This window comes from Apodemus sylvaticus, chromosome X (assembly GCF_947179515.1).
Source record: "Apodemus sylvaticus chromosome X, mApoSyl1.1, whole genome shotgun sequence".
NCBI lineage: Eukaryota > Metazoa > Chordata > Mammalia > Rodentia > Muridae > Apodemus > Apodemus sylvaticus.
In genome coordinates, this window is record NC_067495.1 from 111,915,810 (window position 1) to 111,936,742 (window position 20,933).

The 20,933-nt window shown below is 35.9% G+C and overlaps 1 protein-coding gene across 3 annotated transcripts in view; it reads left to right on the forward strand.

Moving 5' to 3' along the window:
* The window catches only part of Wdr44 (WD repeat domain 44), a 126,336-nt gene that overhangs the window by 24,449 nt on the left and 80,954 nt on the right, over positions 1-20,933 (forward strand). For 2 of the 3 annotated variants that reach the window (XM_052171002.1, XM_052171001.1), the window contains exons 3-4: positions 13,392-13,425; positions 19,403-19,477. In XM_052171002.1, coding sequence (XP_052026962.1) covers positions 13,392-13,425; positions 19,403-19,477 — 109 coding nt within the window. The remainder of the gene's footprint in view (positions 1-13,391; positions 13,426-19,402; positions 19,478-20,933) is intronic. The other variant, XM_052171003.1, reaches the window with a different exon arrangement.

Below are 20,933 nucleotides of genomic sequence, written 5' to 3' on the forward strand. Positions count from 1 at the left end.
AGGAACCCAAAAGCCCAGCTTATCCAATGCCTTAACTTTACAAGTGTGAAAAGTGAGGTTTAGTGAGATTGTGGCTTTAAGAAGTAGAAACAGGAGAGGTCATTTGTTCCAGCTGTCCATAATGTCCTTGTTAAGGCTATCATGCAGTTCTTTTGAATGTTTTATCACAGAAGAGGTTCTAAACTCAGTGTTATTAAGCTTATTAAGTTGAGAAAAAGGCTTTTCCACTTTAGGATTTCTGCTTTTAATGTTTCTTTTTTTTCTGATTATAGAGGGCGTCAAACATTTGAAAGTAGATTTCTCTCTCTCTCTCTCTCTCTCTCTCTCTCTCTCTCTCTCTCTCTCTCTCTCTCTCTCTCTCTTGTCTTTTTGGGATTGGCCATCCTTTTTTCTTTATATCATTTCACATGGGTTTCAGAACATTCACCAAATTGGTTTTTCCCTCTTTAATTTACTAGCATTCTTATTTCTCAGACAGTACAAAATAATCTCCAGTGTATTTCTATCAGTGAGAAGGTGTATATAATATACCTCCTTCCTTTATTCTGTTAAGTCAGTCTAGGATAGCAGCCATGCCACAACTTTTTCAAGTGTAAGCTATCAAGAGAAACACATAAGGTTTCACTTGGCATGTTGTTAATCTATGAATTATTTATTGTACAGTTTGCATGTATTACTGTTATATTTTTGTTTTGTTAATATTTAATCTATTAGCCAGGCAGTGGTGGTACACGCCTTTAATCCCAGCACATGGAAGGCAGAGGCAGGTGGATTTCTCAGTTCGAGGCCAGCCTGGTTTATAGAGTGAATTGCAGTACAGCCAGGGCTATACAAAGAAGCCCTGTCTTGAAAAACAAACAAACAGACACAACAAAAAATGATTTAATCTATTGGTCTAGTCCATCTGAATATTTCTGAGTACTTCTAGCTAGTATGTTACTTTTCTGACCCAGCTTTGTCTCATTGGCAAATTTAGTAATATATGGTCAATTTACTTATCTAGAATATTATCAAAAATTTGAAGTAGATAGGAAATGTGTGTTTGCCAGGCAGTGGTGGTGCACACCTTTAACCCCAGCACTTGGGAGGCAGAGGCAGACAGATCTCTGAGTTCGAGGCAGCCTGGTATATAGAGTGAGTTTCAGGACAGCCAGGGCCATACAGAAAAATCCTGTCTCGAACTCCCACCTCCCAAAAAAATGTGTGTTTTAGTGACTTGTATAAAAACTGTCCCCCGCAGTTTTAGGCACCGAAACATTTGATCCCCAGCTGATAATGTTGTTTGTGGAGGAAATACACCACTGGAGACAGGCTTTGAAAGCAAAAGCCTGACATGCAGTTTACTTCTTCATGCTTGAGGTTTAAGATGTGAACTGTAAGCTTCCTGCCCCTACCAATACCTGCTGCTTGCTGCCATGCTTCCCTGCCATGATAGAATCTTACCTTCTGGGACTGTTTAAACCCAGATTTTTTTCTTTTGTAATTTCCCTGGTTGTGGTGTTCATTTTAGCAATAGAAACCAAATTAGAACAGTGCTTTAATCTTGATTTTTGTGTACACTAATCCTTTTATATTCTAGTCCAATAAACCCATCTAAAGGGAAAACCAGAATAATCTTGCATGATTGGTTTTAGTGAATGCTTGTTGACTCTTAATTAGTATAACTTTTCCTTGCCCATGGATCTTAAATAGTTAACTAAGGTATATCAGAGTGACTTGTAATGAATATTTGTACAATTTGTGATCTCCCTGCTTTCCATTGTTGATTATTAGAATGTTTTCATTATGGTATCCTTTTAAATTTTTTTCTGAGGTTTTCTTAGGGAATGAGCTATGTAAGTTCTCATATAGACCAAGAGATAATATCTATGTTTCCATAAAGCTGAACTTTAAAACAGCCCAGAACTTTATTCTTGATTGTTATGGGTCCAAGTTTCTTTGAAGAAATGATTCACATGTAAGCAAACCTGCATTTTATTCTCTTTTGGTTGTTCTTGTTATGAGTATAAATTTGTTGGGGAAAATATTAAAAAAGTAGAACTGGCACATTCCTGTGCTTGTGCCTCTGGCTCAGCTGCTGGCACTGGCAGACAATGGCTGACCTGTTTTGATCTTGAGGAGATTCTGACTCTGAACTCTATGATCTCTCCACCCAGCTCAGTAGGTTCCCACTGGTCAGTCTCTACCATACCAACCCCCTAAACCCATGCTTGGCCGCCATACCTTTCTTTCCTGAACCCAGACAAGTTGCCATGTGAAGGAAAACACAACACAAACTTAGTTCAGAAACAATGGTAACTCAATCTCTGGGCACAACTAAACCCCAATCTTGTAACCTTTATTAAAAACTGATCCCTCTGTTGGTGAATCCTTTCAGATCCACCATGAAACCAGGAAACTAGCAGCTACAACTTATCTGTCTCCTGTCCTGGTTCCAAAGAGCTGGAACTCTCTCATGCTTCCTGTCTTCAACTGCCCAACCTGGAGGTCCCACCTACTTGCCCAGTGATTAGCTCCTTTATTTATTAGGGTTTGGCTCACAAGAACAACACCTGGCCCATCCACAACATAAATTAGAGAAAACCATCTTTTCATATTTTTTGAAACTTTAGGACACTCTGTACCAAACTTCCTACACTTTTGCTTCAGTCTTTTTCTATTCAACTTTCTTCAGAGAATTGTATCCATTCCATCTTTCCAGACTCCCTGAATGTTTTTCTTTGACATATTTGTTATGATGTGCTTTCAACCTCCATGGGAGGAGGGCTTCATTCAGGTCTTCTTCCAGAGATATCTACAGACTTTACCAAAGTAAAGACGCCTGGAATTGCAATATCCAGAAAGCCTGCTTATCTGTCAATATAAGAATGAGGGGGCAAAAAGGAGTACAATAAAACTGTTTGACATAAATTAATCCTCAAATGGGAAAGCTTCAGTGATACAGATTTTACTACTGCAAGTAACATTGTCAACCTGAAAATAAGCTTCTTCAGTAAAGACAAAATTGGATTAGAGAGTAGGCTACCTTGGATAGTTTGATTAAAATACAAATGAAAGGACAAAAGTTGTATACCAAGAAAATTTTTGAACTGGAGAATTATCATTATGAAAAGGGTACTAAATGAACCCCACTGTTTTACATGTGACTAAAACTCATTTTATGAAATATCCTGCCTGCTTTCTGGCATGTACAGAAAGGAAATATTCCTTAGTACATCATTAGAGTAGAGCTGGCTCCTCACCAAATTATGACCTCATCCTGAGATGTCTGTCCTACCTGTAGGGAAAAAGAAAGCAAGCTACAACTAGAGAGCACACTGTTCAAAACAGTACCAGGCCCTGTGACTCCCCAGATAACCTTGGCTTTTGAGTACAGCCTAGGCTGTAGAGCATTAGTTGGACAGTCCCCTCTATGGGAACTGGCATTGCGCATCTGAGACAGACACCTATCTGGCATGACCACCAGCCCTCTTAGGGTCCTGGGATTACTGAAGTAGTCCTTGCAGCCTCTCCAGGTTCCATTTATGCATCACACCTACCTGTTGTGAAGCATCACTCCTGAGCACTTAGTAAAACAAATTTCCCTAGGGAAATGATATTTCTTATGTTATATCATGGTGATACAATCAACAAAATTCAAACCATGTAAATTTATACAAGATGAACAAACTTTCTTCTGCTCATGAATCACAAGAAATAAACATTAGAAGGGGAACCTCTGGGTTAAATACACATTTCAGTTGATCTATCAGTGGGTAAAAGATAGTGCCTCTCAACCTGAGTTCAGTCCCTGAGTGGAAGAAAGAACTAAGTACTTCAAATTATCCTCTCACCTCCACACACACACACATACTTGGTGTACACACACATTCCTGTTCAACCAAATACCTAATTTAAAAAAAAGATTGATACAGCTTAAGAAATTTGGGTGCGTGCTATAAATAATTAGGACTTGTTAGATTTTATGATATTGTGGTTATGTTTTAATGAGAAGTCTTTATCATTTTAGATGCATATTGAAATGGTTAATAGATTAAAAAGGAAATAGTATCATTTGCATCAAAGTATCTAATAGCAGAGTAGAGATGGAGGTGTTATCTATCATTGTTAAACATGGTCAGCATATATGATGTAGCTTTATAATATTATTCTCCAAGTTCTATGTATATTCTAAATATTTATAATGAAATAGCAAATTCTCCTTCTAATATTTTTATTGCCATATAGATAGTTATTTGCAGATTTAGGTTCAAAACTCAGCTCTGATTATAACTTATGTACTCTCCTATTGATTGGCTAAAATTATGACTTTTACTTATAGATTGATATATTGACTATTTAGTATCTGGTATCCAATCTCTGGCTTTGCTTAAGAATCTGGTGTTATTTCTAGATAATTCTTTAATAAATAAAGTTTTAACTAGCTGGGTATCTCCCCTTGTGAAGCCTAAAAGGGTCATAAGAATTATTAAAGTGAGTTGGACAACTAGGTGGTTTGTTGGAAACAACAAAGAAACTACTCACACCCTCCCTAGTTCTAAGTAGGCTTTGTTGGTTTGTAATGCTTGATTTGTGCAGGGAATTGAGCCTAGGACCTCAAACACGCTCAGTATGTGCTCTACCACTAATTTAACAACCCAAGTATTTGACCTTAGCATAAGTTCTAGGATGGTAGGGGCAGTGTCTGCTTTTTTTCCCTGCTTTATACCCAGTGCTTAACAAGCACCATGCTATCAATAAGCAATAGATAGATTTTATTTTATTTTATTTTTTTCACAAAAACATTTGTATTATAAAACAGTGCATTTCTAGACTTAATATTATATATATGAATATAAATCATCCATTTACAACCTATTATACAATATGTAAAATAAAAACCTCATTGTGGAGACATTCCCTCGGGTACCCATACTTTGTAAGTGTTGTCTGAAAGTCCAGTATTAGAAAACAAACTGTTGGACGCACGACTGATTACTTTGGACTCTGTCTTTATATTGCTGCTATCTACATTAGAAATCCTTAAATTCTCATCATCAACATTTCACTCTTGAACCTTTTTTTTGATTTTTTATTATTATATATATATATATATATATATATATTATTTTCTATATTCTGTATTTACAATCCAAAAGCTTTCCCCTTTCCCAGTTTCCCCCTCCCCATGATAACGAAATGTGAATCAACACATATGTAGATGACAATATCATATCAGAATAACAAAAGATTAGACACTTCTTGAAATGAATCCCTTTTTTTCTTAAAAAAAAACATTTTGTGCATAATGTGTGTATATAAGTGTGTTCAGGAAGGCCATAGTAAACATGTGGAGGTAAAATGACAACATTGTGGAGTTGGTTCTCTCCTTCTACCTTTACATTAGTCCTAGGGATTGAACTAAGGTCTTCAGAATTAAAATGTGGGTGTCTACCACATGAGCAATCTCATTGGCCTTGGAGATAATTCTTATGATACCTTCAAACATTAAAAAAATGTTTCTGCCATGAGAGTAATTTTTTAAAACAGTTTAGAAAGTATTGCTATAATTCCTTCATAGTCTGTAGTGTCGTAGTTAGTATGCTATTTTTTATTAATTCTTCAGGAGTTTTTCATGTTTTAATCATATTCATTCCCTAACTCTTCCTTATACACTCAACTGTGTGTCTGTTTTTTTTTTTTTTTTTAAATCCCACCAAGGCCATTGAATATCAAATACTCTTAGATGTGTGGATTTTTCATTACAGTGTGCTTGACTTATAAGGGTTGTGCTCTTAGAGAGCAGCTTCCTGCTCCTTCCTGCAGCAGCTAACGTTTGCCAACAGCTCAATGACTTTGTTACAAATCACCTTCTCCATGCTGGACTTTTGTCTGGCTTGTGCTTGCACAGATCTTGTGTAGGTTGCCACAACCACTGTGAGTTCATATATGCAGCTGCTCTACTGTGATTATAAGACATTGTTTTTGTGTAGTCATCTACCACCTCTGGCTCATGAACTCTTTCTGATCCTTTTTGCACAGTAATCCCTGAACCGTAGTAGGAGGGGTACTGTATGTATTCCATTTATGGCTCTTCATTCTGCAGTCTCAAATTCTCTGTACCTTGGTTAGTTGTGGTCTTTGTGTTAATAACTACTGCAGTAGATGTTTCTCAGAGGAGGGTTGAATGATGTGTTAAAATGTGAGTTGGAGTCACTAGGAATCAATATAGTGCTATGTCACTTTAGCAGAATAATAGTGGTAGGTTCTCCTCTAGAGCTTCTGACCTGTCTAGCTCTGATAATGGCTAACAAAATGGGTTTTACTTTGTAGATCAGGACTTCAAAATCCAATCAGAAAGTGGCTGCTTGCTCCATCGATATTCATGCCTCTGTGCACCAGTGGGCATGTCTTGCCAGGCATTCATATTGTAGTTCCCAGGGTTCACAGCTGTGTAAAATTGATAATTACTTTTCTGGAAGCATGCATGTTACCTTTAGCAATATGAAATTTAACCAGTATAGGTGATGCTTCCAGGTCAGTACCAGCTTGATTTCGCCATGTTCTATAACTAAAGTATGTGGTATCTTCAGCAACACAGTCTTATTGTTAAATTCTGGAGGGTAACCAAGAGCAAGAACAATAGCCTATAATGTGTAAATCCATTTAAATTGTGTATTAGGAAACTTCTATAATAGTAATTTTCCTTATGACTTTTAAAAAGTCTTTTGTGTTATTTTCCTTACTTACACACCCTCCATTCCCCTCTTCTGCTCTACCACGCCAATTTAATCTTTTCTATTCCATTATCCCATTTTAACTCTTTTTTTAGCCATTCTTTTTTTATTTTTCTATATTCTTTGTTTACATTCTAAAAGCTTTCCCCTTTCCCAGTCCCCTCCCCCATGTGTCCCATAAGTCCTCTTCTCTCCATCCATTCTCCTATCTTTCCCCCTCCCATTTCTCTGTCCTGGCACTCCCCTACAATGCTGGATCAAGCCTTTCCAGGGTTAGGGCCCTCTTCTTCATTCTTCATGGGAATCATTTGATATGCTAATTGTATCTTCAGTATTCAGAGCTTCAGGGCTAATTAATATCCACTTATCAATGATTGCATTCCATGTGTATTCTTTTGTGATTGCGTTACCTTGCTTAGGATGATATTTTCCAGTTCCATCCATTTGCCTAAAAAAAAATCATGAATTCATTGTTTTTAATTGCTGAATAGTACTCAATTGTGTATATATACATTTTACTCTTTTTAACTCTTTATACCATTTTAACTCTTTATACTAGTGCATTCCATCTCCCCTAATATGAAAGTCCTTCCCTGTGGTTCCTTAGTAATTTCATAATCTCTATCGTCATTCCAAATGAAACACAAGTATTTGAAGGTTGAAATCGAGCATCCACAAATGTTAGAAAACATGACCTTTGTCTTTCTGGATCTGGGCTACCTATTTCAGAATGATTATTTCTAGTTCTATTCATTTATGTGTGACTATCATAATTTCATCTTTCTTTATAGCTAAATCTCAATTGTGTAAATATATTTTTGTTATCTATTCATTTGCTTATGAACATCTAGGCAGTTTCCATTTCCTTGCTATTTTCAGTAGACGAACAGGGGACCTGAATGACCAGGTATCTCTAGAGTAGGCTATGGAGTCATGTGTGTGTGTGTGTGTGTGTGTGTGTGTGTGCGTATGTATGTATTAGTGGTGTAGTTAGATCATGTGGTAGATCTATTTTTAGTTTTATCAGAACTTCCACATAGATTTCCATAGTTGCTGCACCAGTTTGTACTTCCACCAGCTGTGAATAAGTGTTTCCTATTCCCCACTAACCATGAAAAGCAAAACTTAATTGTTATATCTAAATCTCTGAAATGATAATCTGTTTCTCTTATATTAACTGAGGTGTACTAGAGACTGACTCAGTCTTTCTGTACATTAGGCATGTATAATTTTGGGGGAATAAATTATTTTTATTTTAAAAAATAAAGACTGTTCTTACCACACTAAAAAGTCAAGTTTAGTAAGTTCCAAACTTAACCTCTAAGAGAATTGATAAATGTTGTTTGCTGACATGTCCATGCCTTTTATTGCAGTCATATTTGGTTTTACAACCTGTTCAGTAAATTAGATTAGAAATTTTAAAAAGAAAAATAATGTCTACTACTATATTCTGCAAAAACACAAAAGGAAGGTGTTAAGGTTTTGTGATTTTTTTAAAAAAATGACTATAATTCAGATAGTAAAATACTTTCTTATTGTAGCTACTAATACAGTAGCTGCAAAAAGAAGACCCATGATCAAAATACTAAACAGATAAGAGACTAGAGAAAATATCTATAATGCATAGTTGATAGTTGAAATAAAAGGAGAACATTTGTTTTTGACATCTACTCCTTTATTATTCCCTTCTATCCCTAAGCCTGATTTCAGTAGGTTTTGTTAGTACTTTATGCTCACTCTAAAATGTTAAATGTAACCTTCAGTTTCAAATCAGAGATTGAGATACAAAGAAGGGCTGAGTGGTCCCAGGATACTAAAGATTAGTAATGTACTTATCTGGTTGCTACTTCTTGGTTAATGATAATTCTCAGATAGAGCTGAGCATCAGAAATAAGCATTTAAAAACCTTCGAACGATTGAAAAGCTGCTACAAAGTGCAAAATAAAATCACATACATAAAATGTTTTTGGCAGCATCCCAGATTTCTATTCTTCTTTGACCATGCAATTACAGTTTTCAAAAATGTGGTTTCTCTGTTCAGCACAGATAAGAAAAAAGTTAGAAGGGCAAGAAAGCTTTTAAGCATAGGAACATAGCCAACTATAAGAATTGACCACTTAAAGTAAGGAAGAAACAAAACTATAAAACACAGATTTTTTCTAAGGCTAGAGTCTTTGGCATGAAAGTAAATAAATTCCCTGTAGTTTAGTGGCTTCAGGAGGGAATAGTTATATTAAAACATTTATTATATGTATACTAATAATTAGTATACTAATATGTATACTAATTAAGGGGGAATCATGTATTTTTTAAAGAGCTATTTCTAAATGACAGATATTGAAACTGCAAGGCTTATTCATATATTCATATACAAGGTAATTTTGAGATTTTATGTTAAAAACATTAGAAGACAAAGGTATAGTAGCTGCTGCTATGCACTGAAGGCAGTTAGTGCTGCTTCTTGAGTTGGACTAAAGCTGTCTAAGCCTTTGAATTCTGACTGGCTGTTAACAGCTACAGTAAATACCTAATTGACATGTCATAACCTGGGAAAGAAATAAGGAAAGATTCATAAGTAAAATCTCCAGAGAAGTGAGTTCTTTGAGGCTACAACTTTTGTAGTGTTTTAAGACCTTGCCTAGAAAGGAGGCAATATTGTAAAGTGGTTGGGAGCCTAGAGTCAGGCTTCCTAAAGTCACATTGCAGCCCTTGTGTTTTAAAGATAGAATTTAAATGACTGAGTCTAACCTAAGTCAGACTTTTGTTCTCTGAAAAATAATATAATTAGTAGGAAATTTTTGAGGACTAAAAATGTTCAAGCATGCAAACATGGTTTGGTCATATATGATAGCCATTGTTTCATTGTTTACAAAGCTCTTATTAGGAAAATTTGAAATGAATATTTATCATAATGTTTACTACTATTGATTTATTTATTATTTATGTCTGTGTAAGTGACTGCCCACAGAGGCTAGAAACTGTGTTGGCTCCCTTAGAGCTTGAGTTACCAGCAGTTGCAAGCCAGTAGGTGCTGAGACCTAAACTGAGTCTTCTGTAAGAGGAACAATCACCCTTAACCAGTGAGCCATCTCTGCAGTCCCTGTTTGCTGTTTTTCATATTGAAATGACTTGTTCTGTTTTTCGTTTTGGCACATGACAAAGGTCATTTACAAGTTGAATGTATTTTTCTTTACTCTCTGCTAGTCATTGAAGTTCTAGAAACAGAGTAGAAATGTTTAACAAAAAAATTCTAGCCTTACATACTACCCTACTAAAAAATACTTTCAAAGTCAACTAATCAGAAGAAATCTTAGTTGTTTGAAATATTTTGCTACCCACCAATCTCTTAACAATGCTATATTTAAAGTATGCTATAAACATGAGTGTTTTGGGTTATCAGGCTTTTGTTTAATAATAACACCTTTTGGTAATACTTCATTTTAATCACCACCTCAGTGTAATCTGTGTTTTCCCCACTTAAGTGAGCTTTATAGGTTGCAGAGCACTCTTTTTGTGTCCAGAAATTCGTTTCTGGCTCCTTACTGCTGCTAGCTACTAGAATACCATGGAAAAATGTGGAACAATTCAAAGTTGCTAGAGAAACTGTCATGTACTATGTCCAAAGTAAAGGTTTGTACCCCCTTTTAGGGAGGAGAAACCAGCACGGTTAAGAAACTGAATCATTAGATGATATGATAACACACAAAGGGTATCATAGAACAGTGTTCATGCAAAGTTATCCTGCTTAACAGACTGTTTTGATGTCCCTTGTCTCTCAAGAGGAAGTAGTTACTCTGCATAATCTGGAATATCTCCATGAATGTCAACAACTGGCCAATAACTTAGATACTGTGAATCAACAGCCAGAAACCTATTGCATACAAGAGCTAAGTATAGTTTTGTTTTTTTTCCCTAGAGGATGCAGGCAGCTAAAGAACCTGAGCAAATTTCTCTAGGTGTAAGGATCCTGAGATAAACAAAATTTTCTTACTTCTTTATTTCATATGGGGTTTAGTTATTTTGTTTTTGGACTTGATTTTAAACAACTTAAATTTTCTTGCTTTTAGAAGTCTATTTAATGTCTGCACCTCCCCAGAGGGGGTCTTTGTTTTTGTTTGATTATACTTGTTTGATTTACACATCTATTTATATAGAATCAATTTTTATTTCTTTCTTTGGAATTAGAATACGCCCAGTTCAAACCAGCTTTCTATATGCAGGGTTTTATTATAAAGCAATATAGATTTGACTAGAGAACCAAATAACTGTCAATTTGCCACACACTTAATCCTACAAATCAGGAGACTGAGGTAGGAAAATCTTGACTTTGGACTATGTAGCAAGTCCTTTTCTTAAGAAAACAAAACCTGTTTTCATTTCTGGAAATTGTCCTTTGTTAACACAAAATTATATTGACCAGACACTGTTAAATGGACACTGTTTATGACAGCTAATTTTGTGTTTTTTTTTTTAAACAACCTTAGTAACTACAATTATTTATTTCATCTTCTTATCTCTAGTCCTGGCACTTAGGGGTAGTCTCTAAGTGTTTGTTCAATGAAGGAATTTAATGTTCTTCAAAAGTAATTTAGTTTCCCACTAAATTTTAATTAGATGTTGAAGATTTCTGAAGTAACGTCATCAAAATTTGGTATATAAGGAATATGGTAGTTTGGGTCTGCCTTTAAATATGACTTAGAGGAAGAATCACCTAGACTTTAAACCTGTTTTTCTTTTCTTCTTTTTTTTTTTTGTCTGCACCAGACATTGTGTAATTAAATGGGTTTGGCTTTGAAGCTGCCTTTCAACACAAAGTTGTATCATCTGTAATCACTGCATTTTATTTTTCAAAATCCAGGAATGGTATGTTAATTATTTACTGTTGCCATGTAGCCCTGAGGTAAAACAATTTGCAGCCATAAATATATTTGTTTGATTGTATGTTGAAGCAAATATTAAACTGTTCTTACTTGGAGAGAACAAAAAGGTTAGGATTGGGAAATTATTTTGAAATTACTGTATCTAAAGTAGTCTATGTTTAAGGTTAGAGTATTTTTCATTAATCTTTTTCTCTTATTGAAATAGATTCTTTTCTTGTGTAATATAACCTGATTATAGTTTCTCCTCCCTCCACTTCTCGCAGTATCTCCCCAGTTCCCCTCCCATTCAGATCCACTCCCATTCTGTCTCTCATTAGAAAGGAACAGGCTTCTAAGGGACAAAATTAAAATATAGCAAAATAAAATATAAGATAAAATAAAAACTATCATATCAAAGTTGGAAAGGACAAGCCAATAGAAAGAGCCCAAGAGAAGCAATAAGAATCAGAGACTTACAGACTGTTTTGCCCACTCAGAAATTCCATAAAAACACATAAAAAACAGAATTTGAAGCCATAATATAAGTGTAGAGGACCTTATGGAGAGCTGTGCAGGTCCTGTGTATGCTGCTTTAGTCTCTGTGAGTTTATATGGGCTTTACTCATATTGATTTACAAGGCCCTGCCTCTTACACTCTTTGCTTTCTCATTTATGGGGTTCCCTAAGGCCTGAGAAGAGGAACTTGATAGAGACATCCTATTTAGGACTGAGTGTTTCAACTTCTCCTACTCTCTGTATAATGTCTGACTGTGAGTCTCTGTATTTGTTCCTATTAGGAGGATTCTCTGATAATGGCTTGAACAAGGTACCTATCTATGAGAATAGCAGAATGTCATTAAGAGTCAGACCCCCAATAACTGGAGCAGAGGCTCTCTGTAAAGCTGTAGCCTGGCTGTGATATCTGTTCCCCAACAGAGCTGTCTTGCCTGGCCTCATTGGGAGAGGGTGAGCCTGTTTTTACAGAGACTTGATATGCCAGGGTGTCGGGGGGTACCCAGGAGGCCCCTACCACTCTCAGAGGAAAAGGGCAGGGTTTCTGGGGGTTGAGTTTGGGATGTAAATAAATAAATACATATGAAGTTTAAGAAGAGTAGTTTTATCATTACATCTTTTTTTTTCTTTAGACCAGTAGAATTTGATTTTGCCCTAGGTAAGAGTAGAGTTTTGTTTCAGTAGAAAAACTGAGGTCAAAACAAAAATGAGTTTCTCTCCTAAATCAATATGTCTAATGCATATGAAGGTTTTGAACGATGTTAGAATCAAAGAAATGCAATGTAAGACAAAAATAATACGTATATTTACGTATCTAATTGGCAAAGATGGTACTTATTTTTGACAACGGTAAATAGGTATTCTTAAACCAGTTCTAACATAAATTAGTGTGGTGTTCTGGATGGCAATCTAAAAACATCCCCCAAATTTGAAGTTTTTATAATTTATTTCAACCCACAATTTCACATTTAGTAAAGTCATTTTGAGAAAGTTTATCATGGAATTGCACAGTTTCTTATGGAAAAAGCTCCTTATATTATATATATTACATATTATAGATTATGTATCACATATCATATATCACATATCATATATTATGCATATTACATATTATATATAGTAAGCTTATAAATAATTGCTTTAGCTTTCTTCCCTGCTTTTTTCTGTTTTCCAGATTTTATTAAAGAAAAACTAGACTTTCTGGTAACAAAATATATTCCTAGTTATAAAATGTGAGCTTCTCTTTATTAATATGTAGAAGTGTTATTTCTTCTATTCAATACCTTCTTTTGTTTCTGAACAGGTCTCCAGGAAAAGTTGGACTTTTATCATTCAAGGTGAGTTGTGTTTTCTCAATGATTTAGGTATTTGTCACCTTTTTTAAAAAACATTTTCTTCAACTCTTCTGATTTACCAATTAATTATATATCTAATAAATACCTAAGTGAATATTGTGCTTTAAGGTAGGGTATATACATAAGTTTTAGAATTTCATTAATTTTTATTTGATTTATAATCTTAAAAATAAAAGAACACTATAAAGGACTAAGTATATAATTTAATGATAGATTACTTGCTTTGTATATACAAAGTCTTAGGTTCAGACCCTAGTGTTTTAAAAAAGATAAAAAAGTATAAAATAACCAAAAGTTCATATTTCTTATGGGCACATGTTTTGCGATTAGTATACATAAAACTTAATTAATCTTAGCCTTATATCTAAGTGAAGTTATTTTCTATTGTGACAGTATGTCATTGGAAGACAGTTTGGTTTGTTTTTGTGATTCTGGGTATCAAATCTAGAGCCTAGCACATGCTAGGTAACTGCTGTATCACTGAGCTACATCCTCTTTCTTAAAACTTACCTTTATTAAGTACAAGAATATAATCAAGAAAATTTACTTTCACATAAATATTTATATATTGATATTACATGCTTTTGTATATATATAATCCTGAACATGCTCTCTATTGCACATATATATGCATGTGTGTAGTATATTTATGTATAACATTCTGAAGAATTAAAATTTAATTAATTATACAAAAAAAACCCCCAAGTGAATATCAAACACCAGAGTGTTTTTTTTAGAGGTACAAGGCACAGAAAAGTATATATATATTGTGATTCCATTAAGTTCAAAAATCATACAAAGAAGAATATATTATTTACAAATATAATCATGGGATTTGCCCGATTCACTTCCTTTCGTACCCTATAAAAATTTGGGACTGATGGTTCATGCCTCTAAGCACAGCACTAGTGATGTGAAGTCAGGAAAATCAAAAATTCAAACTCATTTTTGTTTATATAGTGAGCTTAAGGTCATCTTGATCTACATGAGATATCAAACAAACAAATAAGAATGAAAAAGGAAACAAATGTGGTCAAACTGGAAAGAAAGCAATGTAAAGATAAACATAATTTAGGCTATCATTTCTCGAAATGAGAGATTATAAAGGAAAATAATAATATATTAGAGACTTGAGCCAGGCAGTGGTGGTGCATGCCTTTAATCCCAGCACTTGGGAGGCAGAGGCAGGCAGATTTCTGAGTTAGAGGCCAGCCTGGTCTACAGAGTGAGTTCCAGGATAGCCAGGGCTATACAGAGAAACCCTTTCTTAAAACAAACAAACAAGCAAGCAAAAAGAGTCTTGAAAGCTATTTTTCTTAAACTAAATGTTTAGAGAGGATCTATCATAATTCTTGAATTTTATAAAAAGTATTTTGTACTTAATATTTTCATAAACTTGTTTATAAGTTATACACGCACACACACACACACACACATATAGTTTGTTTGTTTAAATGTCCTCATACAAAATAGTATGAAGAGGTCATGTGTATCCTTTACCCAGTTTCTCCAATGGTTATAACTTAAGTCATAGAACGGTATCAAAGCCAAGAATTTGACAATGGTACAATATGAATGTATGATCTTCTGTCTGTAGTTTTGTGTGTTTACCTGTGTAACCACCACAACCAAGATGCAGAACTGTGTCATCAACATCTGTTTTGTGCTACCACTTTATATTTAACATGCTTCCAACAACCCATGTCATTTTCAAATTTGTTTTCCTTCTCTGTAATTTTGTCATTTTGAAAATAGTCTATAAATAAAATTATATAGTATATGCTCTTATGAAATTAGCTGAAAGTATTGAAATACATCAGACTTGTTGCATTTATCAGCATTGTGTTCATTTTCATTGCTTAGCAGCACATGATGTCCAAGTACTGAGGCCACTGAGCATGTTTTATGTATATGTGACATATTTAAAGGTATACTTTTTAAATATTTATTTTATATGTCTATGTGTCTTTGTGTGTATATACCACACAGAAGATAGAAGAGAGCATTGGATCCCGTGGAGTTAGCATTACAGACAGCTATGAGCCACCCAAATGTGGGTGCAGATAGTTGAACTCTGCTCCTGGGGGAAAGAACAGAGTGCTTTCACTACTGAATTCTCTCCAGGTTCTTATTTTCAGTGATCTCAAATGGTACAAATAAAGGTCCTGGTTTGTGGGATAGATATCTGTGGAAAGGGATAAATGGTCTCGGTTTTGTAGAACAGACTACTAAATGGTGAGTGTTGCAAGAAGGTTGGAGGAAGGAGAACACAATATAGCAGCCATGAGAGGACTGTTAACTTCAGAAATAAAAATCTTTTTAAAAAGAAGAAAGAAGTTGTGCTAAGGTTAGGAAATTGGGGCATTGCATGGGTAGGTAGAGAACCATTGGCGAGATACTGTGTTAGATGAAGATACTGTGTTAGATGATTAGTTAGTATGAACTAATATGTAAAGGTATGACATTTGTTGGAAATGTTCAAAACATTTAACTAGTGTGACATTTGTAGAAGCTTCCATGGTAGAATGCCAAAAAAAAAAAAAATAGAGTAAGTTGTGATGAGTCTTAGATAGCAAATTAAGAATTCTAACCTTTAACATTTTAAAGGACATAGGAGTCACTTTGTATGTCACACTTGTTCTGACTAGTGTTTTTGTTGGGTTTTGTGTTTGTTTGTTTGTTTGTTTGTTACAGGTTCTCACTCTGTAGCCCAAGGTAGCCTTGAATTTGAGATTATTCTGCCTCTGACAAAGAGACAATGGAAATAACATTGAAAGAAATGAAAGGATGGATATGATAGCCATTAAGAATTGTTTCTTCTTTATTTTCTTAGCAGAAAGTAAATGAAAGTTTTTGTAGCTTTAATCTCTGTTAAATATCCCCCTCTTCACTAATAAAAACTGGGATTCAACAGAATTACTGAATTTATTTCTTATCAAGTTTTAATTTTGAGATTGTAATTATAGTATTTCTCTCTTTCCTCCCAAAACTTCCATGTACTTTCCTGATCACCTTCAACTTCATGATGTCTTTTCTGAATTTCTTTTTTATATATTTACTATTTGTAGCTTAATGTTCTGTATCTATCCAAGAACTTAACTGTGTAGCCAGGCTGGGCTTGTACTGCCAACAAACCCCCTGCTTTGGCCTCTGAAATACTGAGGTGACAGGTGTGATATACCATATCTGGCTCCTAACTTAATGTTTTGTTTCTTTCTCCTTCCTCTTTTATGGGGTTTCCTGAGCCTTGAGTGGAGGAATTTGATGGAGACCTCCCACTTAGAGATGGGGGTCGTAAGGCCTTTTTCTCCACATAATATATGTTTGTGAATCTCTGAATTTGTTCCAATATGCTGAAAGAGGAAATGTTCTCTGATGATGGCTGAATAAGGCACTGATTATGAGTATAGAAGAATATCATTAGGAGTCATTTTATCACTACTTTTTAACCAGTATTATTTGGGTTTAACCCAGGCTTCTGTTCCTTGATCACCTAAGAAGTGTTGAATATAGGTTTCATCTCATGGAGTGGGCCTTAAGTCAAATGAAATGTTGACTGGTTATTCATGAAAGCTTTGTGCTACCATTTCCCTAACATAATTTGCTGGCAGTATTGTAGAACAAAGGTTTTGTGACTGAGTTGGCTTTTATGTTCCACCGTTGGTAACCTGCAGAGTACCTTCCTATACAAAGACACTAGAAGGTAGGGGTGAGGGTTGTATGTAGGCACCAGATTGATCTCTCTGTGATCAGTGAGTTGTGTGTGTATTGGCTTCAGCAATGGAGCCTTGCTGTCAGTTTATGGAAAGCAACCTATTGTTGTGGCAACAGCCTGGGTTGCTTGGGGATTTTGATGGCCAACAACTCAATCAGATATAATCTAGTTCCGCTACTGGAAGCTTTGTTTGCTGACAAAAGACAGCTAGTTGGAACTCTGTCTCCCTCATTATTTGGAAACTTCATTAAGATTGCCTTCATATGTTCTTAGGAAGTCTCCACTGCACTAGGTTTCTATAACACCATATGCACTTCAGTTCTATCTCTCTCTCTCGGAATTCCCTTCCTCAGCCACATCTCTTTTCCCCATTACCACCTTATCCTCTTGTCTCTGCCCAATCATACTGAGTGAGGTAACCTAGACCCAGAAAGATAAATATGGCATGTATCCACTTATATGCGGATATTAACCATTACATAAATGATAACCAAGCTTCAATCTGTAGCAATAGAGAGATTAGGTATAGAGAAAGAGACTGGATGGAAGACACATGGATATTCCTGGGAGGAGGAAATAGAACAGATTTTCTGGATATAATTAAAGGCCACGGGGAAAGCATAAGCAACTCTATTAGCCAGCACAAGTGGAGCATAATATCTGCATGGATGACTGAGAAGTGAATCATGAATTGTGCCTTTTATGAAAGCATGTTTCTGATACCGTGATACATAGGGGTTAGAGGAAAGTCTCCCTACTCCCTGGAGCTGCCAGTCTCTTGAGGGTTAGATGCATCTTCTCTTACTGAACACAGACCCGGCACTCTTCTGCTGTATATGTGTTGAGGGCCTCATATCAACTGGTGTATGCTGCCTGGTTGATGTTCCAGTGTCTGAGAGACTTCTGGTTGAGAGTGCCGGGTCTCCTCCTCCTCAGCTTCTTCCAGCTTTTCCCTAATTCAACCACAGGGATCCCTGGCTTCTGTCCTTTGGTTGGGTGTAATTATCTGTAAGTGACTCCCTCAGCTGCTTGTTTGGTCTTTCAGTTGATGTCCTGTCTTTTCTGCTGGAGGTGGCATCTATAAGTTCCCTCTCCCCACTGTAGGGCATTTCATCTAATGTCCTTCCCTTTGAGTCCTGAGAGTCTCTCACCTCCCAGATCTATGATATTCTGGAGGGTCTCCCCGCACCTCCTACATCCTGAGATTGCCTGTTTCATTTCTTCATGCTGGCCCTCAGGGCTTCAGTCCTTTCCCCACACCTAATACCTGATCGTCTTCCACTCTTCCCCTCCCTGTCCCCATTCCCACCTAGGTCCCTCTCTTGCTTCCTCCCTCTCTTTCTCCCTCTCTCCCTCTCTCCCTCTCTCCCTCTCTCCCTCCCTCTCTCCCTCTCCCCCTCCCACCTAAGATTGCTTTCTTCTCCCTCCAAAGTGGGATTGAGAAGTCTTCACTTGGGTCTATCAGCTTGTTACACTTTTTGAGTTCTGTGGATTATATCCCTAGGTATTCTGTACATTTTTAGCTAATATCTAGCTGTAAAGTTGGCTCAGTGGTTAAGAGCGCTTGTTCTCACAGTGAACCCAAGGTTGATTTTCAACATGCATATGATAGCTCATAATTATTAGTCCTCCAGTTCCAGGGAATCATACATGCACACAGTACATATATGTATATTCAGACAAAGCAGTTATACACAAACTTTAAAAACATAAATAAATACTTCCTTTTCCACAAGACTCTGCCCTACATAAAGAACTATAGTAAACTAAGAAATACTGAAAATGGGACAAATATTCTTTTACAGAGAAGAGTACCAGTTGGTTATCCAATACCAAGTAATCAGCCATGAAAATATATACACAAGTAACATTATAGAGACTGAGAAGCTTATATTTTAGGAATATACATATTCATACACACTAACACATGCAGTCAGAACACTAATATATATATCAAATAAAAATATGCCTTCTTTGCTAAGAGTTAGGCTCAATTTTTAACATTTATACATGTAAAATTATAAATTTGCTGATTATTATTTATTTAATGCAAATCACAGTGGCATACCATCTGTGTATATTTCTTTGCTGTGATTAGTAGTATTACTTTGTTATTTTAGTTTTTGAGGCACATTCTCATGTCTTCTTTGGTTTATTAATGCTATATTTTCCCCCTTTAAACCCTTTTTGAGCAATCTTTTAAATAAAGGATATCATCATTTGGTCTTCTCTTCCTTTCAACAGGAAACAGAGAATACAGCAAACAAATCTGGAAATGAGTCCCCTGTACAAGAATTGAGACAAGATGTATCTAAAAAGGTTGGAAAGATATGTCAACTTTAGTTCATAGAGGACATCAAATTTATATGATACATTTAAAATAGAATGGTTTCAGTATTGTTTCAGCATACTACTATACACATACTAATTGTTTTAGGAAATGTTTTTGCATCTGTCACCTTTATGGTGCAAGGGAAATTGGCCTTTTTATAAGTCATATCATCTACTTGGTAATTCATCCTTGAAACGTTTATTTGTTCATTTGTTTCATATGGCTGCTAAGTACTATGGCACAAGCCTTTAATCTTAACAAGTGTGAGGGAGAATCTCTGTGATCTTCCTAGTAAGTGCCAGATCAACCAGGCCTACAAAGGGGAAAAGAAAACCTCAAAACAGTAACACCAGCAACAAAATATGGTTAGAATTACTGGTTTAGGCTTTCCTAATCTTGAGTTTACTATTACAAGTTACAGAAGCTGACTAGATGTGGAGCTGCACACTTTTAATACCAGCACTTAGGAGTTAGAGGTAGCCTGATCTCTATGAGTTTTAGGTTAGCCTGATCTACATAGCAAGCTCGAGGACAACTAGGGATAGTTAGGCTCATCTCAAAATAACAACAAAATACAGAAACTGAAAGGCTCATTTTAGCAAATTATGATATCTTTAGGAGTAAGAGGTACCAGGAATACCTTATGCTATCGTGTCCATAATATCTTTTAAATAATCAGTCCTGTGAAACTCCAGAAGTTAGTTCACAAAGGAGATACAGATTTTAGTGTTTGGGAGATGTCTCAGTGAGCAAAAACACTTACTGTTTAAGCATGAGGACCTGAGTTCAAATTTCCAGAACCTATATAAAAATGCTAGTCATGACTGTATATGCTTATGTTCAGGAGTGCAAGGATGGACACAGGTTGATTCTAATTGAGTTTTCTGGCCTATAGGCAAGGAGGTAAGCTTCAGGCTTAGCAACAAACCCTGTCTTAATGAATAAGGTAGAGTGAGGGAGGAAGACACAGGATATCCTTAGCTGATATCTGTATGTAGTGCATACATACACACAACTTAAAAAAAAAAGCAGTGGGGGGAAAACCAGGGAGGGCACACTCTCAGAGGTGTAGGAGAGGGGGGGAAAGGAAGAGGGATTCTGTGAAGAGGGGACTGGGAGGGGGCTCAGCATTTGGAATGCAAATAAATAAGTAAATAATTTTGTTTTATTATTTTTTAATATTCCCTTCTAGAATTATTTTATTTATTTACATTCCAAATGTTGTCTCCCTCCCAGACCCCCTTCCAGAGTTCTTCACACCCTCCCCCTTCCCCTGTTCAGCCCTGAGAGGGTGCTTCCCCCCTCCATCCCCCTTCCCTGGGGCATCAAGTCTCTACAGGATTATGCATATCCTCTCCCACAGAGGACAGGCAAGGCAGTCTTCTGCTATATATGTTGCAGGGGCCACAGACTATCCCATTCGTGCTCTGGTTGGTGGCTTAG